General features: G+C 35.7%; 7 protein-coding genes across 10 annotated transcripts; 4 read left to right on the forward strand and 3 right to left on the reverse strand.

The window, feature by feature from the left end:
• Positions 1-171: 171 nt before the first annotated feature.
• LOC107426338 (alkylated DNA repair protein ALKBH8 homolog) lies at positions 172-2,337 on the forward strand. The gene is made up of 4 exons (XM_016036483.4): positions 172-629; positions 1,011-1,042; positions 1,329-1,511; positions 1,631-2,337. The coding sequence occupies exons 1-4, from the start codon at positions 425-427 to the stop codon at positions 1,925-1,927; spliced, it is 717 nt and encodes a 238-aa protein (XP_015891969.2). The 5' UTR covers positions 172-424; the 3' UTR covers positions 1,928-2,337.
• Positions 2,338-3,177: 840 nt separating this feature from the next.
• LOC107426337 (xyloglucan 6-xylosyltransferase 2) lies at positions 3,178-5,010 on the forward strand. The gene has a single exon (XM_016036482.4). It carries the CDS (start codon positions 3,435-3,437, stop codon positions 4,830-4,832), a length of 1,398 nt encoding a protein of 465 aa, XP_015891968.2. The 5' UTR covers positions 3,178-3,434; the 3' UTR covers positions 4,833-5,010.
• Positions 5,011-6,487: 1,477 nt separating this feature from the next.
• LOC107426339 (translocator protein homolog) lies at positions 6,488-7,220 on the reverse strand. Its single transcript, XM_016036484.4, has one exon. The coding sequence runs from the start codon at positions 7,122-7,124 to the stop codon at positions 6,564-6,566; it is 561 nt and encodes a 186-aa protein (XP_015891970.1). The 5' UTR covers positions 7,125-7,220; the 3' UTR covers positions 6,488-6,563.
• A 475-nt stretch (positions 7,221-7,695) lies between these two features.
• LOC107426367 (dol-P-Man:Man(5)GlcNAc(2)-PP-Dol alpha-1,3-mannosyltransferase) lies at positions 7,696-13,131 on the forward strand. Of its 3 annotated transcripts, XM_016036527.4 has the most exons (14): positions 7,703-8,120; positions 8,236-8,270; positions 8,583-8,720; positions 8,886-8,954; positions 9,045-9,202; positions 9,282-9,348; positions 9,455-9,508; positions 9,771-9,859; positions 10,457-10,573; positions 10,770-10,903; positions 11,053-11,131; positions 11,436-11,492; positions 11,600-11,782; positions 12,993-13,131. In XM_016036527.4, exons 1-13 carry the CDS (start codon positions 7,979-7,981, stop codon positions 11,769-11,771), a joined length of 1,311 nt encoding a protein of 436 aa, XP_015892013.2. In that variant the 5' UTR covers positions 7,703-7,978; the 3' UTR covers positions 11,772-11,782; positions 12,993-13,131. The 3 variants fall into 3 exon arrangements, with proteins under 3 accessions (XP_048317683.2, XP_015892013.2, XP_015892011.2); XM_016036525.4 differs by lacking the exon at positions 12,993-13,131 and having other exon boundaries at positions 7,720-8,120; positions 11,600-11,793; XM_048461726.2 differs by lacking the exons at positions 11,053-11,131; positions 12,993-13,131 and having other exon boundaries at positions 7,696-8,120; positions 11,600-11,793.
• Positions 13,037-15,032, forward strand: LOC107426369 (heat shock factor-binding protein). Its single transcript, XM_016036530.3, has 5 exons — positions 13,037-13,183; positions 13,716-13,769; positions 14,115-14,138; positions 14,207-14,249; positions 14,648-15,032. The coding sequence occupies exons 1-5, from the start codon at positions 13,181-13,183 to the stop codon at positions 14,791-14,793; spliced, it is 270 nt and encodes an 89-aa protein (XP_015892016.1). The 5' UTR covers positions 13,037-13,180; the 3' UTR covers positions 14,794-15,032.
• A 227-nt stretch (positions 15,033-15,259) lies between these two features.
• On the reverse strand, positions 15,260-16,283 carry LOC107426368 (rapid alkalinization factor). Its single transcript, XM_016036529.4, has one exon. The coding sequence runs from the start codon at positions 15,931-15,933 to the stop codon at positions 15,583-15,585; it is 351 nt and encodes a 116-aa protein (XP_015892015.1). The 5' UTR covers positions 15,934-16,283; the 3' UTR covers positions 15,260-15,582.
• Positions 16,284-18,401: 2,118 nt separating this feature from the next.
• Positions 18,402-22,377, reverse strand: LOC107426384 (protein LOW PSII ACCUMULATION 1, chloroplastic). 2 transcript variants are annotated; one of them, XM_016036551.4, is made up of 9 exons: positions 22,034-22,376; positions 20,907-21,010; positions 20,406-20,541; positions 20,009-20,240; positions 19,676-19,833; positions 19,389-19,577; positions 19,011-19,111; positions 18,821-18,917; positions 18,402-18,717 (listed from the first exon to the last, which is right to left on the reverse strand). In XM_016036551.4, exons 1-9 carry the CDS (start codon positions 22,283-22,285, stop codon positions 18,643-18,645), a joined length of 1,344 nt encoding a protein of 447 aa, XP_015892037.2. In that variant the 5' UTR covers positions 22,286-22,376; the 3' UTR covers positions 18,402-18,642. The 2 variants fall into 2 exon arrangements, 1 of the variants encoding a protein (XP_015892037.2); XR_001582198.4 differs by lacking the exon at positions 18,402-18,717 and having other exon boundaries at positions 19,011-19,107; positions 22,034-22,377.
• Positions 22,378-24,019: the final 1,642 nt, after the last annotated feature.

Consider the following 24,019-nt stretch of genomic DNA (forward strand, 5'->3'; position numbering starts at 1 on the left):
TTAACTAATTTTTTCATCTGCTAAATTGTTAACTGTGTAGATATATATATTTTCTTTTTTTTTGTTTAACATCAATATTTTTCCCTTTATTTTCTATTGTCCTTTGAAAGAAATGTAAGAGCATGCGTTTTTATCCTTTTAATAATTTATATACAAACCAGTACTGAGAAGAACCGAGTTAAAGGGTCAAAAACGGTGTGACAGCGATGAAAGAGTTATTTCCCAAAAAAAAAAAAAAAAAAAAAAAGTAAGAGAAAATGGATTAAACAAAACAAATTGGGGATTTTTGAGAGACAATTGAGCGCTTCCATTACCGGACTGAACTCCAATCAGAGTCAAATCGCCGACACAGAGGGAGGCCTAGCCTTTTATTATTTTTAATTTTATTTTTCAAAAATCAAGTTTCTAGCTTTTGTCAAAAGAAATGGACGTGGACAAGGCACTTCTCGTTGAAGTGTTCGGCGAATCATCGGACGGCGAAGACTTGGAAGAGGAACAATCAGGATTTGATAATGGATCTCAGCCAAATTATTCCTGGGAAAGGATCGAAGAAGTTAAAGGGTTGTGGCTCTGCACTGACTTTCTTTCTCCTCAACGACAAGCTTCCCTGCTCTCTGCAATCCAAGATGGTGGGTTTTTCCCTCTCTCTAATTTCTTTAATTTTAAATATAAATTTCTTATTTGTTATTTCTGGAAGAACTTAAACACTCAATATAATCGAATTCCTAGTTTTACTCTTCGTACTACCGAAAAGTCTAAGAGAAAGGGATTTCATTTCCTTCGCAGAGATTGTTGATAGGAAAAGAAATTTACTTCTATGATCATTATTTGGGGGTTTAAAGCATAAAAGTTTAATTTTTCTTTTTTCCGGAGAAATTCTTGTGGGAAAAGGATATGTTTTGGTCTAAAAACAAGCACAGCCAGTGGAAACTATCACCTTAACCTAGATCAAGCAGTGGGTGTAAATGCATGGTGAATATCTAACAATGTGTTTTGTATGAACTTTGCAGAAGGATGGTTCACTGAAGCCTCTTACAATCAGGTACAAACGAACCCATATTTACATATATAATAGTTAAAACTGAAAAAGATGGGTTGAAAAGGAAAAACATAGATGAGTAGAATATGAATTTTGGTTTGCATTGGGAAATTAAGATCATGAGAGCAAGGATAACTGAATAAATGCATTTTTTGTTTTTTTTTGTTTCTTGCTCTGTCGATTAGAATATTATCCGTTCCTTATATTAGTATTAGGTCCATTGCCTGTGTCAAGTCTCTAGTGGATTCAAAGCTTCTAATTGACATAAAAATTATACCTTCCTCTGCAGGCTATGAGGTTTGGTGATCTTCCAGCATGGGCAACTGAACTCTCAGCTTCCATTCGTGATGTGGTGCTTTCAAGCAACAATCTTGATCATGGGGAGGATGAATTGTGTCCATTTCCACTGGATTTGTTGTGGAGGGAGCCATTGTTCGATCAGCTTATTGTAAATGTATACCATCCAGATGAGGTGCGAAATGACTAGTTAATTTCAGTAATGTTTCGCTGATTCCTTGAAGGAGAAAAAAAGAAAAAAATTGTGTTTGGCAATCCCTAATTCCCACACCCCCCCCAATATATATATGGCAGGGAATCTGTGGACATGTTGACCTTATGCGCTTTGAAGATGGAATTGCCATTGTCTCACTGGAGTCATCATGTGTGATGCATTTCAGTAGCATTGAAGGAACAGATAGTGACATTGCAAGGACCAAAGTTCCTGTTTATCTAACCCCAGGATCCCTAGTTTTAATGTCTGGAGAAGCACGCTATCAATGGAAGCATGAGATTAATCGCAAGCCAGGATTTCAGAAATGGGAAGGGGAGGATATAGATCAGAAAAGGAGAACCTCTGTTACCCTGAGGAAGCTCCGCCAGATTGAGTAGCTTGTTTAACCGACACATTTGAGCTGCAAAAGTGATGTTCTTTTGAAGTATAGTTGTTGCTTCATGCTAGCAAAAGGTTGTTGGAAGAAATCTGTAGTTTCATACTCGGGGTTATACTTAATACTGGAGCTTGCAAGTTTTGTTTCCAAAATTATCATGCAAATTTTGTTGACCACTAAAGGTCATCAATTGTATAGGCCTATAGAAAAAGGGAAAAGAGTTAAGGATGGCTTGCAGATTAGGAAAACAGAAGCGGCATACTGAAAAGTTTTTGAAGCTGGAAGTCAAGCCATGAGTATGGCCTTCTAGCGTTTCACTTAAAGATAGCAGAAGCGGATATAAGAATTTGGATACAATTGTTTTCTTTTGTTCAGCATACCTATGTGATCTTTTTATTGTCCATTTCTTGATTCTGTTCCTTGAGTTTTCTTTTTATTCTTTTCCATTTGCAAAGAAAACATTTACTGCCTTAATTAGAATTTATGCATGGCAAACCTTTCAATTTGTGATTTACGTTCGCAGTATTCAGAAAACAGCACAAAAATCCAAATTTGCTCTCCTTATTTAAGATTTGGTTTGCATTTTTCCGTGGGCTGCATGTTTTAGGGATCGCTTGCTTATGCATCATCTGGAAGATGGTGTCTACGTAGCAAGCAATATATAGATAAATTTTCCGGATTTTCTTTTAGGAATTTGAATAATATGAAATACAGTTAAAAGACAACTTGGCAAAGTAGGGTTCTAGATAGATATAGTTTTGAAAAACTGCTTTTAGAAGTAGTTTCTATTGGTTAAAAGGTAATAATACCAAAGTCCCAACACATGATGGTGACTTTTATTCTCATGTAATTTCACTATCATTGGTAACTGTGATAAATTTTCCAATTTCTAAATTCTAGCACTTTTCTATGCTACAGGGCACGATTATATTGAAATACATTATGGTAATATCAATAATTATATAAGTTTTATTCATAAAAACATATATATATATATTTTAAGAACTGGTCATTGGGTGCTATTTTTAATGGTAATTATAAAAATCATTTAATTTAACTTTACCTGAATGTCAAGAGAAGAATTGGTCTTTGCCGCATTGTAAAATATTCACCAAGATTGCGATAGAAAGTGCTGGTGGAGTAGTCCTCCCCAAACAGGGAACAAAAATTTCCACATTTTACTTTTCAGACAAAGCGTGGCTGATACAGAGCGAAACAGCGTGTCATGTCCGAAACAGGTTATTATTATTTTTTTTTTGCTTTTCGGTCTTTATGGCACAGCTGGTGTTCGGATATTGAAACGCGTTTTATTAACAGAAAAAAAGAATACCATGAGCTTCCAGTTTCAAATTCGACGCCTATTACAGCTTCTTCCCAGAATATCCAAAACCAGTTCTCTGTCCTATTTTTAAGTATTTTCCAGTTCCGTTATTACTAATTATTTAAGTACCATTTTTTTTTTAAACGATTTTTGTAAATAGTCGGAGGGGTTCGATTGTTTTAAGAAAATGTTTGAGAAGTATTTGGGAGCTCAGAGATGGCGAAAGATTCACAGAGCTCTTCGCCATTCCAGGGTGACGATCCTCTGCCTCGTCCTCACCGTTGTCGTCCTACGTGGCACCATTGGCGCTGGCAAGTTTGGCACTCCTGAGCAGGACTTCAACGAGATTCGGGACCACTTCTACTCCCGCAAGCGAGCCGAGCCACACCGCGTCCTTGTGGAGGTCCAAACGGCTCAGTCGGACTCCGGCTCCGGCTCCGGCTCTGGCTCCGGCTCCACCAACGACAACAATGACAGCAACAACTACAACACCTTCGATATCAGCAAGATCTTGGTCGATGAAGGAGAGGATGAAAAACCTGATCCGAATAAGCACTACAGTCTCGGACCCAAAATCTCCAATTGGGACAACCAGAGGTCGAGATGGCTAAAGGAAAACCCTAATTTCCCAAATTTTATCAGGCCCAATAAGCCTCGGGTGCTTCTGGTAACTGGGTCTTCGCCAAAGCCGTGTGAGAATCCTGTGGGTGATCACTACCTCTTGAAGTCCATCAAGAACAAGATTGATTACTGTAGGTTGCATGGAGTCGAGGTGTTCTACAATATGGCTCTCCTGGATGCCGAAATGGCTGGCTTTTGGGCCAAGCTTCCGTTAATTCGGAAGCTTTTGTTATCTCACCCCGAGGTTGAATTCTTATGGTGGATGGATAGTGATGCCATGTTTACAGATATGGCTTTCGAAGTTCCATGGGAAAGGTACAAAGATTACAACTTTGTAATGCATGGTTGGAATGAGATGGTTTATGATCAGAAGAATTGGATTGGGTTGAATACTGGGAGCTTTCTGTTGAGGAATTGCCAGTGGTCATTGGACATTCTTGATGCCTGGGCTCCCATGGGGCCAAAAGGGAAAATTAGAGATGAGGCTGGGAAGATACTCACTAGGGAGCTCAAGGATAGGCCGGTTTTCGAAGCTGATGATCAGTCAGCAATGGTTTATATATTGGCGACACAGAGGGAGAAGTGGGGTGACAAGGTGTACCTTGAGAATGCATATTATCTGCATGGATATTGGGGGATATTGGTTGATAGATATGAGGAAATGATAGAGAATCATCACCCTGGGTTGGGTGATCACCGGTGGCCGCTTGTGACTCATTTTGTGGGTTGCAAACCATGTGGGAAGTTTGGAGATTACCCGGTTGAGAGATGCCTGAAGCAGATGGATAGAGCTTATAACTTTGGGGACAATCAAATTCTTCAAATGTATGGTTTTACCCACAAGTCTTTGGGCAGTAGACGTGTTAAGAGGGTTCGAAATGAGACTAGCAATCCACTTGAGGTGAAAGATGAACTTGGCTTGCTTCATCCATCATTCAAAAGCGTCAAGGCATCATCTTCTTAATTGAGCAAAGTATGCCCACTGAAATGTGAGTTCTTTAGGTGTGTTATTGTGTGTATGTTGTTTCTATATATGCCGTGCTAGGAGTGGAGATAGATATGGTATTCTTTTGTTCCTTTGTAGCGTTTAATTATGATTATGCATTTCTATGCTAATGAATACAGAGTCATTAATTATTTTATTTTTTATAGCCCAACTGTAGCTTTTAGGTAGATTCTCTTCGGTAACGTAACGTGGTGATGCTTGTCTAACTTTTGAGTTTGTAATTATAATGTGTGCCAAATAGAAGTTAAATGCATCCCGGATGAGTGTTATTCTCTTATTTACATGGGTTTGAACTGATCGTGACAGTTGCTACTTATTAGACTTTGGTATGGTCTGAGGAAACATGTATGATATCAGTTTTATTTGAACTGCGCAATCGTGCTTTTTGAAGACTTAAAAAAGTTTTGATATTTCAATAGTTAATCTGCGTCAAACTTTTGTGGATTTTGCCGTGTGGATCATGCATCTAAGACAATATTTTGCAGAGCTATAGCATCAATTTATATGCTTTCTTAATGCATTTTGTCGTCATTGAAAAATTGGTTACTTACCCAATCCCCTAGTTTGTGTGTGCCTTTTGTTAGATATCAAATTGATCACTATAAAATTTCACTGTAAAGATTAATTAACCATGAGTCTTCATGGCTTTTCTTTCAATACGAAGGAGAGTTTGAACTTTTGGGACTTCGACAATGATAGTTTACTACTCCATTCCTGCAATTTGCAATAAATAACATAAAACTAAAACACAAGAAGGAAAATGTATAATTGCATTTCACTTGCCGATGAACAACATATAGAGCCCTAACTCCAACATGTTGTGTTTGAGCATAAACCTTGGGGCATTTAATGAAGAAAAAATGTTGCTTTTGATAAAAATTAAAAATAAAAACGACGCAGCTTCTTCTTGTTGAACTTGTTATCAGATGATAGACCAGGTTAGTGTGTTTCGTGATTTGAGATTTTGTACCTGGTTCGACAGCTGGGTTGTTTTGGAAATCCAAAGACAAATTGACGTTAAAAATGTTCATATTTTTTGTGATCGATGCCTAGAATTTATCCTACTTCCTGTTTTTGTAATTCGTATCTTGTGTTACACTCTCTGTTATGTCTACTTTGATCCACTTCATCCACCCAATTGACTGCACTTCCATCATCACGTCCATCAGATTTACATGCAGGACCATCAATATTACTATTTTGGCTTTGTTTTTTGTTTTTTGTTTTTTGTTTTTGTTTTTGTTTTTTCTTTTTTTTTTTCGTTCGCATCTTTGGACTGAAAATACTTTTTGGTTCAAATTTTTTAAACATTGGCCTGTAAAACTTGCAATCCATCTAATTTTAGATTTCTACTTTTGCTTGTTTTTTTGTTTGTTTTGAGTGCATGGCCGTTAAAAATGCATACTAAAAGTAAAATATTTACCGGGAATTTCGTTACTTATATTAATATTATCTGCTACAATATGAAAAAAAAAAAAAAAAAAAAATCTGCCACGATGAAGCAACAACTTTTCCCTTCCCTGCATACCAAAAAAACGAAAACACAAATATCCCTGGCTGGCACCGAAACAAAATACTAGAAGAGACTGGTAAAAAAAAAAAAACTACGGTAATTGACGCACAAACCATCTATATATATGTATATGATATTATACTACATGTCAAAAACTATGGTATAAACAAAAAACTTCAAATGAAAATTAGCTTAAAATTTACAATGGCCAAAAAGGCATTCCATGCTATACAAGGCTTCATAACATCACCGGCAATTGGATTCACCTGTTTAAAGGCACTAGAACATCCAAGCAAAGCCACAAGCATACCCAAACACACGATCAACCCAGCACGGGTGGATCCGAATCCGAAGACGATTGGATCCCAGGCCAAACTGAAGGCCAGCTGAGTCAAATAGAGATAAGCAGCCATGGGTTTCTTATGGAAGCCACCTTGAGCCCAGACAAGCCAGGCCGAGAGACCCATCAAGAAACTGGAAGCGATGGTGGTAAAGTGCAAGGCCCACAGAGGAGGGAACCAGAAAGGTTTGGAGGAAATAGCATAGCTGTTACTCGAACCCCCCAGGTAGATCGACAAGAGGCTGAGAGAGACCGGTAAGGAAACTGCAACGGCTAGAGACCTAAAACCGCGTTTGGCCATGGCCATTCTCTTGTCCCGTCTGCTTCTGTTGTCTTTAGAAGCGGTGGGGGTAGGTTCGCCTCTCGTTCGCTGTTTGAGGCTGCTTTGGGAATCCATTATTGTCTTTTTTTTCTGGGCACAGTGAGATAGATGGGGAGGTAGAGAAGGCAAATGAATGAGATAGGAGATAATTCAGACGGGGGTATATAAAGAGGAGAGCGTGTTTATCTGAGTAATCTGTTTGGGGAAGAAAGGAAAGTGGACACATGGGAGCAGGAGGTGGAGGGTTATATCATACACGTGGCAGGGGTTTTTATGGAGGAGAAAAACACTTGCTCCTGCTGGAGTATTGCAACCCAACCACACGTGGCGTAGGAGGAATGATGTATGAGTTTGACATGCAAGTGGGTCGGTCACACCTGGTGCCTACTTTAACATCATACTTTCTATCAAATCCTTGGTAATTTACGGTCTTATTTTTTAAGTAGAATTAATCAGTTTGTTAATTGTTCAGATATCATAACCATTCAAAATTCACTTGCCTAATGATTTCGACAAGTGTATGATTTCCCCAAAAAAATATTATAATTTTCCTCTTCAGGTGACACTGGTAGGAAGGGTGTTTAGGCCATTTTGTAATTAACACACGCGGCCAAATAGAGCAATTGCAATTTGTCCCTATGCTATTTGAATGCTGTAGATTTACTCAAGTGATCCATACCCCATACAAGCGATCGGAGGGAGTATGTTTGGATTGCGTTGGGTTTGGAGGCGGTCTTAGTTCCTTCTAGACGCTAGAGCCTACTATTAGTTGGACCATCATGACCTATTCTGTTGGACTCACAGTCATAGGCAGGCTAAGGCTTGTGGAATTGGCCCAGTCCAATTATCCACGACCAAACTAAGTAGTCCTGAGCACTGCGATCGGGGTCTCCGGCGCCACTACCATTGATTTGACGATTCATTCAGCCATGGCGGGGAAATCAACGATGCAACGAAAGAAATCGGAGGGATTGACCCGGAAATTTTTCAAAAATCCAAAAGTAGCCTTCGCTTTGATTTTGCTAGTCGCCGATGCCGTCCTCGTCGCCCTTATTATCGCATACGTCCCTTGTAAGATCGAGTTTCTTTTCATCCTTCTCTAGTTTCTTTTTATCCTTCTCTTGCTTTTCCTCCTAAGCGAAGTGAATGTGGGTGTTCTCATGGTGTCACTTCTGTTTGGTTGCAGATACAAAGATAGATTGGGACGCTTACATGTCACAGGTAAAAATTAAGAAAATTACTTATTCATTTTTTTTTCCTTTTTTTTTTCTACTCTTCAAAATATAATTCACTAGGGAAATGGAAAAGGAAGGGTTTTAGTTTTTATTGATTGGTTAATAAGAAATTTGCATGAAATAATTTAATCCTGCTATTATATATACATTTTTGAGAATGGGGGAATTTTGTTTTTCCTTCCTTTAGTGAGTTATTTAACTCCAAATGAGGATTAAATTAGCAGGGGGATCCAATTGCAATCGCCTTTCTTTTTTTCTTTTTTATTATTATTATTATTTTTTAATTTTTTTATGACAGGTTAATGGGTTTCTTGGTGGAGAAAGAGATTATAGCAACTTGAAAGGCGACACAGGGCCATTGGTCTATCCAGCTGGCTTTCTCTATGTTTATTCTGCTATACAGTATGTTACAGGAGGAGAAGTTTATCCTGCTCAAGTAGGTTCATTTAGGTTCTCACAAGTTTCTTTTACTGCTATTCAATACAATTATGCTGCTTTCTTGATAAGTATTTCTCAAGTGCAAATTAACCTTTTTGGATATTTTTTTTCAATTGTGTTTAGACCTAATTAGCGGTTATTCATTTCCATTTCGTAATTGCAGATTTTGTTCGGCATTTTGTACATTATAAATCTGGGAATTATCTTATTCATCTATTTGAAGACTGATGTGGTATGAAAACAATCCTGTTTAGACATTTTCTGGCCGTTTATCATCGCAATATCTATTCCTACTGCCTCAGCTTTGATATATGTCTTGCAGCTTCCTTGGTGGGCTCTTACCTTGCTTTGTCTGTCAAAAAGAGTGCACTCTATCTTTGTGCTTCGTCTTTTCAATGATTGTTTTGCCATGACTCTCCTTCATGCTGCATTGGCCTCAATTATTTACCAAAAGTGGCATTTAGGATTAATCATTTTCAGGTAGCAAATTTGATTCCCTTAATGCATTTTAAACAAGGTAGATGATATTTGTTAAAGTTTACCTTTCTCTGATATGTAGTGGGGCTGTTTCAATCAAGATGAATGTGCTCCTCTATGCTCCGTCTTTACTACTCCTCATGTTAAAGGTTATATTCTATTTTGACTAAGTTACTTTAACTGTTTACCTAAATTAAATATTAAATTGCTCAAGCAACATTATGTTTCCTCTGATGCTGAGCATGTCTTTTTCAGGCTATGGATATCAGTGGGGTGATATCTGCTTTAGCTGGTGCTGCATTGGTACAGGTGCTTACCATGTCCCTTTTGTTATGGAGAGTCTAATTTGAGGAATTGATGGTTTTTTTATGAGTAGTGCTGGACTTTAAAGGGGATGAGTTTAAGCATACCTGTGTTGCAAGTATTTAAGCTAGGAGTTGGATTTATGTGTTATTTTAATCCTTTTTTCCAATGTGGTTAGGTGAGTTGGACTTCAAGAGCCTTGGTATGAAGAGCATCATCCGCTTTTGGTGTTCATTTGTTTATCCCTGGTTGGTGAATGGTTCTGCAGATAGTCTTGGGGCTGCCTTTTATCATATCTTATCCGCTTGCATATTTATCAAGAGCCTTCAATCTTGGGCGCATCTTCATTCACTTTTGGTACCCCTTATTTATTTATTTTTTTATATAACTTTTAAAGAGATCCTTGAGGCCTTTTACTCTATCTGAATACTTTAACTCATTCAGTAATTCCAATAGGAAAAGGACAAAAGGTAATCTTAAGTCTTAACTTAGCAAAATTACATTATATAAATTAGAATTACTTGAATGTTGTATTATATCCATTATGTTAATTAAAAGTAAAACTATTTAATGACATATTTGTAAACAATGAAACTATACCTTTAATAGAGAAGATATGAAATCAAGCTAATAGATTTGTTGATCCTATAAAAACTTGGGGTAAGAAGATGGTTAACTAGTAAATTGCATAATTTTAATCGAGACCAAAGAATGGATGGTTGGTATGATGCCATGTGGTCTATCTTTTCTGGAGTCTTTCAAGTGAAAAGAGTTCCAAGATATAACATATATGTATATATATATATATATATTACGTTTTGGACATGGTATACTCACCTAATTCAACTGTGTTGTGGCTCTAATTTTCTGTTTCATTTCTTTTATTTGTTTGACCATGTACATCTCTCTCCATGTGTTATCTGGTCAAAACTAACATGCATCCTATTTTGTCAGGTCTGTTAACTTCAAGTTTGTTCCTGAGCCAATTTTTGTATCGAAAAAGTTTGCAGTATCTTTATTGATTGGTCACCTCGTGTTGCTTATAGCTTTTGCTCATTTTAGATGGTGCAAGTAAGTACAAAGGCTTATTTTCTACTCTGTAAGTTAGGAATCAAAAATTGAATGGAATCTTTTGGGCAAATTGCCTCTAGTCAGGTTCTGCTAGTAAATATATGTAGGCAACCTTTTTCTAATCCTAACTGAATACGGGTATTTGGAGATTTGCTGGCTTTTTCTCTTAATACATCCAGGTGATGGTTGCTTGCAGGCATGAAGGAGGCATTCTGAAATTTTTGCAATCTGTAATTGTCTCTTTAAAGCCCAGATTAGCTCATGCAAGTTCATCCTCCTTGAAGAATTCCCATGATAGTGGCACATCCTTGAAGATTCTCAAGAAAGAACGTAAGATTTGGGTTTCCGATAATTAACAGTAGTGGGATATCTGTCCTCTTTTTGTCCCTTTCCTTCCTGTGTTCCTTCATCCTCCTCGTACTCATGTGTTTTCCTCCTTTCCTTGATTTGATGCTGAAATCTTGTTTGATCTTTTCCAGATATTGTCACAACTATGTTTGTTGGAAACTTCATCGGCATTATATGTGCACGATCATTGCATTATCAGTTCTATTCTTGGTAAGTTCTGCTGGACAAAAGTCTTGTCTTTATCGTATGGATTTGGTAGCTGAGCACAACCATATGCTGCTACGTTTTGTTTTTTCGGTCCACTGGCTTTAGATATAATAGCAATTCTGTTGCAATGTAGTGAGATTTGCCATAGTATTCACCTTATTTTTAACCCCCTCAAATTTTATTTGTCTAGCTGAAGCTATCATTTAGAGGAGGTTTCTTGGCTGTTTCTGTTAGTGTACTGCAAAAACCTCAATACTTTGGACTACTACTTCTAATCAACGTATATGTCCTATTTCAATCACTGCAGGTACTTTTATAGCTTACCTTACCTACTTTGGAGGACCCAATTTCCTACTTTGTTGCGGTAGGTTACTTAAGGATTAATTTTAACAATCTGTCATTCTTCAGTAGACTGTCATTTCCTAATTACTAGGAAAACTGATTATTGACTAGTTTTTTGTATTCTTTCAGTTTAATCTTGTTTATAGGGGTGGAGTTCTGCTGGAATGTTTATCCATCAAACGTTTACTCATCTGCTCTGCTGTTCTGTCTCCATTTGATAGTACTGTATGGTTTGTGGTCTGCCCCATCCGAATATCCTTATGTTACCAATAAGGAATTGACTAGAAACAAGAAAAAATGAATGCCATTCAGGTTTTTTATTACACTCCTTTCCTTCTCTCTCATTCCTCTTTTTTTTTTTTTTTTTTTTTTTGGGGCTAATTTATTTGATCATCTTTGTATCTCATTTATAAAAAAATTATACAATATGTATAACAGAGAGGAGTCACTAGTTGTTAGGTTTTCTTATTAAATTAACCTCTTTTTTTTTTTTTTTTTTTTTTTTTTTTTGGTTTGGGCGAAGAGTCGTTTACTTCGAACTTTGGTTCTTTTTTGTTTTGATAGAACTTTGAACTTTGCTTCTCGATAAGTGGTGGTTTTGATTATTCCTGTTATTCAGGGTTCAACTAAACTAACTTGTCCTTTCGTGAATCTCAGCTTTGCAAACTTTAGTGAATCACGTGTAATTATGCGAAATGTTTGTAAGGAATTCATCCACTTCAGATGAAGAACCAAATAATTTCGTTTCGGAATAATTCTTTGCTTGTTAAAAGTGGCCGATTAAATCAACCACCGATAATGAATACAAAAACTATGGATTCCAAGGAAACTCCATACTTAGAAACATTAAGTAAAAGAAGTAAAATATTTTGTAACTCTTTTTTTTCCCCTTCCAAAATTATTTTTGACTTTATTCTTCAGGAAAATGGAAATATGTTTGGAATTTAAAACCCAATAAAGATGTAAAACAGCAATTTGTATGGAATGGTCGATGGAAAAATGTTACTAGTCATTTGAATTTTAAAATTTTATTCTCCAGCATTTTATTTATTATGTTTGTGATTCAAATCTATCAGTTTCTTTGATTTCTCTTATTTAATTTCTGTGTGAAAAATGTACATAGATGGGCATCCTCCGTTCTAATTGCTCTGGATCTTGTGGTTCTCAAATTTGAAATTTTGAATGCTATGGCGCTCTTACTCCTACTTCATTTTTTTTTTTTTTTTTTTCAAATGACTAAACCGTCCTTAAAACCTTTCCGTTACATAATCTTTTCTAGATTTTCACAATGACAAATCTGCCCCTCAGTTCCATTTCTATCCAATTTTCAAGTATTAATAAAATTTTAAAAACTTTAAAAGACAAATTAAACTTACTTGAGATAATTTTTTTATTTTATTTTTAAGTTGGAAACAAAATTTTGGCAAAATTGGTTCTTCTATAATAATAACAAAAAAAGAAAAAAAGAAGAAGGAGACAAAGTAATGTCTCTTATATTTAAAATATATTTTTTGAAAAATAGGTATATCAGCAATTGAAGTCATGAGGAGGGAATAAAAGTGTAATTTGGTTAGCCGGAGAACAAAAAGCAAGTGAACGACCACCAATCTTTGCTCCTTATCACTCCTAACGTATTGGAAAACGAAGCTTTTTCTTCTTCTTCTTCTAAGAAATCTAGCAGAGGAAACCCCCACTTGCAAGTGCTGAGAAATGGTAACTACTCGTCTCTCTCTCTCTCTCTGCGTGTTCTGAATGCTATTTCTGCTTAATTTCTTATTACGTTGAAATGGATGGTCTAATTTCGTAGCGTTTGAGCCGCTAGGGTTTCTAAAACTTCCAAGTTCAATTTAATCCCAAATATGCTTTTCAGCCTATGGATTTCTCTCTCAATTTAATCCGATAGGGTTTTTACTAAATTTTCCAGTTTATAACCCGCTCAGAATCGCAATGCAATGTGTTTCTGCAAATTCCGATGCTAGATTCTCAGCGATTTCTCTTTGCCTTTTTCTTTTTGGATTGGGTGTGTGAAGCGATTGAGGGTTTTGGTTTCGCTCGTACTTTTCTGTTCGTGACATTTGGGCATTTTTGCTTTTATGCCACATGTCATTGCTCTGTCTAAAGTATCGCTTGTGCCCCCAACATGTCGTTCGGGCTACTCATATCCGTGTTGCCGAGTTTGCGTTTTGTTGGTCGTATTAAAATATTTCAGCTGATAGATTTTGCTTTTTAATTTTGATTCTTGCAGGACGGACACGATGGAGAAGATCAGAAGCAAAGCACTGCTGACATGTCTGCTTTTGTGAGTACTTAAGATTTTCAGGATGTTAATGTTAAAGTAGTTGTTATTCTGGTTGAAATCCGGGAATTATTGTTTGATTTTCATTGATGGTATGTTGATTTGGAAAACATCTATTCTAACAGACATTGTGATTTTTAGTTCAAAATAACCAAATAAAGTATTGCTATATAATTAGCATTCAGGTTGTTAATGAATATTGATATGCTTGGTTCTGATAATTATTTGATTTATATCTATGGGTGTAGCAAGGATGTTGGAATTTTTATTGTGGCATGGTTGTTTCGGTTGCTTTACTTATGAAAACCTTGGTTGTGACTTTGCTGCGTTTTCTTTTTTCTCCCCCAGGTGCAAGATCTTCTTCAACAGATGGTGAGTTGTGCATTTAGTATTTATGTTCAGTAGGCAAATGATCATTGCTAATACTCCTTTGTTTGCAGCAATCCAGATTCCAAGCAATGTCTGACTCCATTGTTACAAAGAATATCCTTTACTTGCATACTGTGGGTTTTTTTTTTTTTTTTTTTGGGAATATTTTCTCCAGTATTTTAATGAATGATCAGATTTCCTAATTGTCCATTATTCTGATTTTTTGAAACTAATTGATTCATTGTGTGCTTTTTCAGTTCCAGTAGGAAATTTTTGTATTTGAATGATGGTTTTGGTGCCGTTGAACTGTGACCTTTATTAGAAACTTCTGTATGATAAATTGGAAGTTACATCTCTATTTCTGGTTTTTAACTGACATGTCTTGGATCATCAGATTCAAATGGGCTTAAAATCTTATTTTTGCTGCTTTTAGATGAAATTATTTTGCTTCTTATTAACTGTTAAGTGATTTGAATTTTCGGAGGTTTTGTGTTTTCTTAACTGCAATGCACTTGATGATATGGGAAGCCGCATAAATGAGTTGGAGCAGAGCATCAACGACTTAAAAGCTGAGATGGGCATGGAGGGTTCTCCATCTCCTTTGGCTCCTTCAAAGTCAAATCCAGATGAATCGAAGAAAGAGGAAGGCTCTGCATAGAATTAGTCAAAATACATGTTTTCCTTTTCTTTGCCTACCTTTGTGGTTGAGGAATGAAGACAATTGTCTAATTGCACATTTCACTATGCCCTACTGCAGTTAATGTTTATCCTATTTTTCAGCACTTGATACAAATATTTTGAGTAGACATTTGTGTTTAGGCAAAATTTTAAAGTGTTATGGTTTTGTATGCCTTATTATGGAATGAAGTTATGAAAATTTGACATGATTTGTTGTTATGGATTGCTTTCTAAGCAAGTTGCCATGATTTAGGCCCGATTTACCATCATTGAAGTTCCTTGGAAGTTTTTTAGGTTTCGATTATTGTGGAGGCACATGCAAATGTGAGCTGCAGGGAACTTGAAATTTGACATTTATAAAGTCCTAATATGAACCGACAAAGAACACAGAAGTCCTCAACAAAACAAAGCTGGGCACTCAGAGTAAAAACCCCAAGAAGGAAAGATATAAAGAAGTATAAAAATAAATATAAAAACCAGAAACAACGCAAGGAACATGCATTTCCTTCCTAGATAGGAAGTTGGAAATCTTGAATTCTTCCTCCATACGTAGAAGAATTCTATAATATATAACAATGGAAGAAGGAAGTTGAGCAAGCAAGATATGAGCAGGTAAATCATTCCATGATACTTACTACAGACACAGAAGCTAAACTGCTGGCTCAATGCTCATCCTTATTGCTACTTGTTATATTACAAATAAGAGAAAGAAAAACAAAGAAACAAAGCAAACCAAGTAGAAACAAAAGCAACATTTGAGCATTTTTTTTTAACTGCGGCAACGAGTAATGGCACTGCAACCGCGGCTGTAAGGGTTAGCCTCAGCACCTGGCTTACAATTGTAGTAGGAAGCACCCTTTCGAGAGCAAGGCACAGTGTTCCTCTGCAGTGCACCATAGCTTATGTACTTCGAGGTTGCCAAGATACGACGATTGGATTCAGAGTCCATGTCCAATTCATTCTCGGTCATGCACTCTGCAATGGAGCCTTGGCATCGACTTGTTGGCATAGGCACCCAGCTCAACCTGTGGTTGATGGTGGCAGTGACAGTGGAGTAGGAGATTATCAGAGCTATGGTGAACAAGTAAAAGACCAGAAAATGAGAAAAGGAGTTGGCCATTGTATTTGTTGTAATTGTTTCTCCTTTGCCCAAGTTTGCAGGCTTCACAAGTATGATATACTTGGAGAACACAGCTTGTTGGCAACCAAGTTTTAAAGTGGTTTAGTTTCAAGAAAATGACATTGCTTTTGTCTATATTTACAGAAACACTGTATGACTTGTAACGATGGTTATATTCTTCTATTTTTTTTTTTTTTTTGGTTTCCTTGGCAGGTTTTTGGCTTTTGCATGCTTTGACCAACTATGTTTTCATATATCTCTATATGTCAACAAGGAGATCTACAAATAAAAGAAAAGGAGCTTCCAGACTTGAGTTATAATCTTCTCAAAATTGCTGCTTTCAACCCTGGAATTCTTACATATTTTATACTACCGAGTCTATAAAAATACACATATTTATAGGAAAATAAATAAATAAATAAAGAAAACCATATATCACAAGCGTGTTGTTAAGGTCTAAGTTATACTGGCTCCAGAGACCATTAATTTTGTGTTATTTACAGGGTACGAGTATATTACCCAAAAAAACAAACACGGGGTAAGAGTACAATCTAGACTTGTGAGAAGAGGACGGCAAGGAAATTTCATGGAAATTTTATTAAAAGAAATAGACAATAGAAGATCTCATGGAAATTTAGGCTGCAACTTTCAGGATAAAACTACGTACAGAGGAGTAATAAGATTAAAACTACCTACTTGCACTTAGTGTTGTGGAGTAAGGTGGCACATCATGTGTCATGCTTTTATTTTGGTCTCTGTTTTTTTTTCCTTGATAGTGATGTTGTGACAAACAAATCCATTCTTTTTTATTTATTATTTAATTTTACAACCAACAATATGAGCCATTTTGTAGAAGAAAGCTTCAGAACGTGATAACGTATTGTATAAATAATATCATGCTATATATAATATTTGGATTTGATCTCTTTTTTTTTTTTTTTTCTTATTTTATTTTATTTTTTTGAGCAAGGGCAGGGTCAAATGGAGAACCTGAAATGTGTACCCTAAAGAGAGATAATCCTTGTTCAAGTTGGTTCTTTTGGAAGAAAATAGTCTCTTTTGAGCTTTCCCATCATATGGTTAATACACATAGAATCTTCATGTAAATGGTCATAAGACTCGTAACATTTTGTATATTCCGGTGTTATCTTATTCGTATTTTTCTGAGATTTCAATATAAATCCCTAAATATAAGTTATGCAGAAAGTGTATACCAAAAAATTAATGCAGATAGAAGTAGTAAGTAGAATACCATTTTTCAAGCCTAATCTTTTTGGTTGACGACTGAAAATTACTCTGATTCTATCATCTATCCAACAACCTCAACAATATGGCCGTCCTAATCCTTATTTCAAAACTCGAATTCAATATGTAGTACAAATCTAATCCAGAGAAAGAAGAAAAAGAAGATTAATATAATCAAAATGGGTGCTTAGTTTTCCAATGAACCTCATTAGCCCCATGACCCTCTTACAATTTCAAACATACCCCAATTGCTGTGAAGAAAGATGAAAGCCTTTTGAATGTGCTACCTCTTCAACACCTACCCAGAAGGAAATAAACCACTTTTCTGAGAAAATATGGAAACAATGACTGAGGCAGTGGTTTGAGGAATTGGAATTCAAAGCATGTTAACACCTTTTGAATATAAATGCAAAAAATTGGTCATTTTCTATGTGATTCATTAAATCCAATATCTCATAACACCCTTCATAATATTCTCTTTCTGTCAATCTCTAATAAATTGATGGGTAATTTTGCTTTGAATTCCATGAAATTCCTGCCAAGGAGCACTTCAACAACTTCGAGTCACTTAATCCTGATTCTGGAAGCCCCTGTCCCTTTCTTTTCTAGGCCTAGGTGTTGCCTTCACACAGTTCAAAGTACATTTTATGTCCCACAATAAATGCCCGCCATTGGCTGTATAAGAACAACCTTAATCTAGTTTAGAGATGTCTTTATTAATTATCGCCTTCTCATTCAAATTTTAACTTTCTTTTCCGGAAATTGATTATTCAAAATCCCAAAAGAATACACAGTTAAAAAGAGATACAGTAGCACAGCTAAACATTGTTAATAAGCCAAGTCAAGATCTAACCATCATATACAATCCGGTTGCACTGAAACGTTTAACGAGTTCATTCCATATGAATTACCATCCCAAGGAATCTAGTAGACCGGACCCTTTTCACAGGACCAAGAATTGGGAACAATAAAAATGATTTTCTTTATGGTTGTGGACTTTGTGCTGTGCTGTAAGGTTGTGAATCCCAATCACTCAATTGAGAGAAATAGAAGAAATAAAGTTTAATTTCCCAAAACATCGTTATTATCCAGATCCGGAAAAGGGTGTTTCAAGTAAAAATAATTATCAGAAATCAAGAAGATGGAATGCAATGTATTGTCTAATGATACCCTTTGCTTCACGTTAAGAAAAATAAAGGGACGCAAGAAAAAACTATCTGATCTAGATGGAAAACCATATTACTTTCCTCTCCTTTTATTTTTTATTTTTTTTTTGAACTTTTTTTCATTTGCTTTCTACTTTTCATAACTTGCATAGCCAAAGTTACAATACAAATGATACATGGCGAAAGATGGTCCCTCACATAAACATATCAGTTGTACAAATGCAATGACTCTGTAGAGTGTGTTTGATTGTTGGATCTAATGGTTCCTTTTCTAATAGTTGGGATACACATGGAATTCCTATCTTTCCAGCTTGCTTAGCAATGCTTCTATCGGTGGCAGCTCCTTCACAATTTGATCCCAGTCAGGCATTCCCTGTAAACAGAGAGGAGTTATTACCCACAAAAATTTGTATCCAAGTCTTTTGAAAACAGAAAAGAAAAGAAAAAAGAAACTGTGGTTGACTTCATAGACTTACTTTCCCTGATCTTCGGACTCGACCATCCAGGCGGAGTATAATGTAGACATCCTCACCGGGAGTTACCCCTTCTGATTTCTGCTGATCCCTTATCCATCTAAATAAGATTGCAGCAAATTAATTAGCAGGAGGACAGCTAAATTTTATGATCAAGGATTTTACATAACAGAAAAATGAAGAAGCATTTCACCTTTCCCATTCTGCTGGTGATACAACCTCAGCCTTGAATCGAATTTCAGCTTGAAGCTTCGACTTTGTCGTTATAGACTGAGCTCGTTTCTCAAAATCTTCCTACATCAGAAAGTATGTCAATAAAGTTCAAAACCTTTAAATTTAAAGAATGGTTGACACTTGCATGATTGCATCTAATTCGATACAATTTGAACATATGTAATACTCCGTTTTTTTTTTTTTTTTTTTTCGGATAAATTGTAATACTCCGTTATAGTATAGTCTATACTGGTAACTCTGATATAACATATAGTACAGTCTATACTGGTAACTCTGATATAACATGGAGAAGTGACTTTGTACATTGTGGATAAAAATAGGAAGCTTCATATCTTACCCCAATGGAGGGAAGAGCAGCTGCTGCCTTTGTAGGAGAACCAAAGCCTTTCTTCTCTATTTGTGGTGCCTCACCTTCACCCCAAGTGACAGGAACTAAAAGAACACCACGTCTAAGGAGTTCAGTCCTAAATCTCTCTGCCTTCCGCATAGCTAAAGAAACAGTTTCCTTTTTCCCTGCTAAAATAACCTACATCCAATCTTGTTAAGAATATTGACATAGTCCAGAAAAGGAACGACAGGAAGGATTTGATTAGCAAGTAAATGAAAATAAGTGTGAATACTAACAGGCCTAACAGTGTCTCGCAGCTGGACAAGTTCAACAATCCGATTGGTGGAGAGGCCCAAGGGCAACCTTGACAAAGTTTCATCTCGAGTTATTTGGGCAAGTTGCTCCTCTTCTTTCTTGTTGTCCCAGAAAAATAATGCCACAAGAACAATAATGCCTGTAGAGTGCTGATTCAAAAGCTTAGTCATGTTAAGAAGCAAGCCACACAAGATATTCACAAAAATGATAGTCAATGTAATAATACAAATGGATATAATGTGGAAAGATAAAGTGTCAAAGACAATGATTATGTTTGATGTTTTTGTACAATTGTATAAATGCTCCATGGTTACCTCCAACATTAATGGCAACGTTTCCAGCAGTTTCCCAAAGATCAGGAGCACCATCACCACCTTGAATTGCACGAACTAGCCTGGGAACAGTGAATAACAACGAAATTCCTGCAGCTGCCGAAAATGCCACATAAAAGAATCTCCTAACTCCACGAAATGGTGCTTGAACTTCACTAATTAGTTTGAGATCTCTTCGGAAACTGTAGCCAATATCTTCACCGCCTAGTCGAGCCTGTAAACATTAGGTTCAACTAAGTTTACCACTTTCATATCCCAAAAGTTTAACCAGAGTAGATGCAATTTTTGACCACACAAGACAAAGGCAGTTAAAATACAACCTTAGTGCCTAAAAAGTTATAATAAATGGACATTAAGTGAACAAATTTTAGCAACAAACCTCTTCTTGTAATTCCTTAAATTCAGGCAAAGCTCTAAATGAGGCCAAGTCAGGATCATTCAAAATTGTGCCAAACTTGAGGTTATATTCTCTCAATGCAGTACGGAGGCAATCGGCAGCTTTCTTTCCTTCCCCTCTATCTCAAAATGCAGAAAAGAAAGATCCATCAGCCCCTACTAAGAAACCTTTAAAGGTAAGTCTATGGTTCAAACATTGGAAGTATGATATAAGCTGTAGGAAGCATCTTTGTTTGATTAACGCTTTACCAAACAAATATTCTGCATTTCGAATTTGATAGACTGGCAATGGTCTATGAATGGTCAGAAAGGCAGCAAAACCAAATCAGAACTGATGTGATTTTTTATTATTCAGACTGAATGATCATTCATTTTCATGTTAATGCTGACTAAGTAACCATTCCACACAGTTTGTCAATTTCTACAATTGGAAATGATATGACTTGTTCCAAATTTTTTTATTTAAGAGAAAAATCCAAGACACCTGTATGCATGACAGCAAGCTTTGTTATAGAGTGCAGCTTGGGCCTCCATTGGGTTGGGATCTAAATTTAGTGCTGTTTCAAACTGAATTAAGGCATCTTTAACCTGAAAATTCACCACCAAGGACAAGCATCCCATTTTTTCATGTAATAGCCGACAATATTAATTAACTTTCAACGACAAAAAGAATATAACAAAAGTAAAAATCTAGGCATACAGATCACAGAAAAATCTGTAGTACAAAGCCATGTTGATAAGGAAGACTAATATAATCACAGATAATCATCATAACCTCCTAAAAGTATGACTGGGAATAGAGTTAACTCCTGGGAGAGAACAAAAACCAATAAACCCGTGATACTCATTAGCTATAAGGAGAAGCATATGCAAATGCAGACAGCTGAGTACGGTTAAAGTGGACATATTGGAAGAACTATGGCGCTTCAGATTAAAGCTAACATAAATATATAGATGAATATTACCGTTCGTCGTTTGCAACATAAACATGGATAAAACCAAGAATACTAATTAATTAATCAAGCAGAGATAACTCGAACAAATGCCGGACAAAAGGCGTACTAGCCTAAAAATTAACAGATAATAAGGCCCTCTATAACGAAGAAGAATGAAAACGAATTGGGCAACCACGCTAATAATAACAACATCATATCCTGAACTACTGAAATTCGAGCAGTTTACATAATACAAGAATGCTTGAAGTGCTAATAAAAAATTTTCCCAACAAATTTAACCGTCTACAAATTGCCTAAGGAAATCAGATATCAATAAAGATGATCAATTTCACAATTAATCCGGATAAAAATCATAATTTCCACTCAACACTCAAAGAAACCAGAAGCTTTTAACAGAAAACAGAAAGTTCCTCCAACGCAAAGCTCCAAACTTTTTTCAAATACAGCAACACAAACCAATAATTTATGGGGTTCAATGCAAAAACCATGTTGCACACTTCTTTTTTTTTTTCTTTTTCTTTTTTTTACTTTTACTTTTTTTTTTTTTTTTTTTTGGGGCCAAAAATACCAAATTCGACGTACCCATGTCAATGAAACATGATAAAAGCTATACAATTCAATAAGAAAAGAAAAAGAGAAAGAAAAAAGAAAACACCCGTCCTTTGGAGAAAAGCTGGAGTCCTAAGTTGACGCAAGATTCAGCAGTCTCAGTGTTGGCTTCAGGGGACTGAGAAGTAGAAGAAGAGCAAGAGATTAAAGACAAATGGAGTTTATTCGTTTGGGAATTGAAGTGGGTAAGGATGGATTTTCTGGTGGAAAGCCATGGTGTTGTCCTTCTTGTTCTTGTTTTTAAGTTTGAGAAGCAGAGCAATTGCTGTTGCAGAGACAGAGCAGCAGCCACAGCCATTGATACTTCGAGAGCTAGAGAGAGAGAGAATCAAAGTCACTGGCTTCACATTCTACAGCCTATCCGAACACTCCCTACCCTGTACCTGCAGCAAAGTTGCACTTCACCCGCCACCGCACCACACGTTGTACAAGATCTGGACCGTGCATGTCATTGACACTCCTGCAGTCCTACAAATGGACGTCTGAGATCTCCTTCCATTTTTCCTTTTTTTTTTTTTTTTTTGGGTTTCTTTTTCTTTTTGGTTTAAGTTCAAGTTGCCATAAGTTTAACAAACGACAGCCAAAAAAAAGAATAAAAAGAAAAAAAACAGTTTAACAAACGACAGCGTTTGCACTTTGTTTCTAATTCTTTTCTCTTTTGGGGACCAAACCCGAAATTAATTTCCAATCGGTCATTTCATGGTGGTTAGGATGCAAATTAACTTTCTGTCGACCAATTATCTGATGTGGCTTCGGTATTGATTCCCTTCTTTCTGTACACTTTTTTTTTTTTTTTGAAACACTATTCTTTTCATCCTTAAAAATAATAATTAAAAAAAAGATATTCAAAAACAGAAGTATCCCAAGGAGCTAATTAGAAATAAAATTTCAGACTTGTGAGTTGTGATTAGTCCCTATCATACTATATTAATTATGCATTAATTCCTTTATTATGCTGCATTTGCTTCATCCATGTCTTTCTAATTTTCAAAAATAAACTAACGGGATAAAAAGGAATGTATAGAGAAAATATTATTGGTTTGGTTTAATTAAGAAATAAGAATGTTTTCAAATATAAAATATTTTTAATGATTTTAAAAAGTTCAAAGATATTCTATTAAAAGTTTAAAGTGTAAATTTAGAATAATTAATTCAAAGTTCAAGAGCATCTATACAAATTTATTAAAAAGTATATATTCCATTAGAATTATTTAAAAAGCAACTAACTTTTTTCCTTTGGAACCACTTTGTTGTGGTAAACGCTAATCATAATTTCAAGATGGTGAGTTTAAAATTTAATAATGAAATCCTCTTCTTCAATTTGTTGAAAAAAAAAAAAAAACTATAAGTAAATTCCTTTAAAATCTATAATTTTTTTTAAATTTATTAAATTCAAATTGAATATAAATGTAATTTTTAAAATTAAAATTTAGAAAGAAAGAAGTTAAATCAAAATAGTTAATAGCATTTTTAAAATGTTAGATTCACAAATACTAACAATGCCTAGCTTAATTTAATGAACCATGGAAAGCTCCAATATTAAGTAATAAAGTACACCTTAATTACTGGTCAGTTTCGATTTGCCTCGTCGTCCCATGTCAAAGCAACAAGCAAAATTATTGAATGGTAGACATAACTAATAAGCAGTTCTAGTTTCGAGAAGGCACGATGAAAAAGAGATGTTCACCACCATTGTTGAAAAAAATAGCAAGAAAAAGTCTATCGGTGAAAGCCATGGAAAGTCGCAAAAAATAAATTAAAAAAAAAGAAAAAAAGATCGCATATAAATATTTTTATTTACATGATGAATATAAACTATTGGATGGAGCAAAGTAAAGTATCATGAATGAGTGACTAACCAACAAGGGGAATATATAGTCTATAACTCTTTTTAGTACTAGAGAATATATAGTAGCTAGAAAGCTAATAGGTTTGCTTTTGCTTTCAATTAGTTTGCCTATAAAAAAAGAAAAAGAAAAAACATGACCATATACATTCAATATTAATAATCAAAGCAAACACTCCTCCATGA

This window comes from Ziziphus jujuba, chromosome 9 (assembly GCF_031755915.1).
Source record: "Ziziphus jujuba cultivar Dongzao chromosome 9, ASM3175591v1".
NCBI lineage: Eukaryota > Viridiplantae > Streptophyta > Magnoliopsida > Rosales > Rhamnaceae > Ziziphus > Ziziphus jujuba.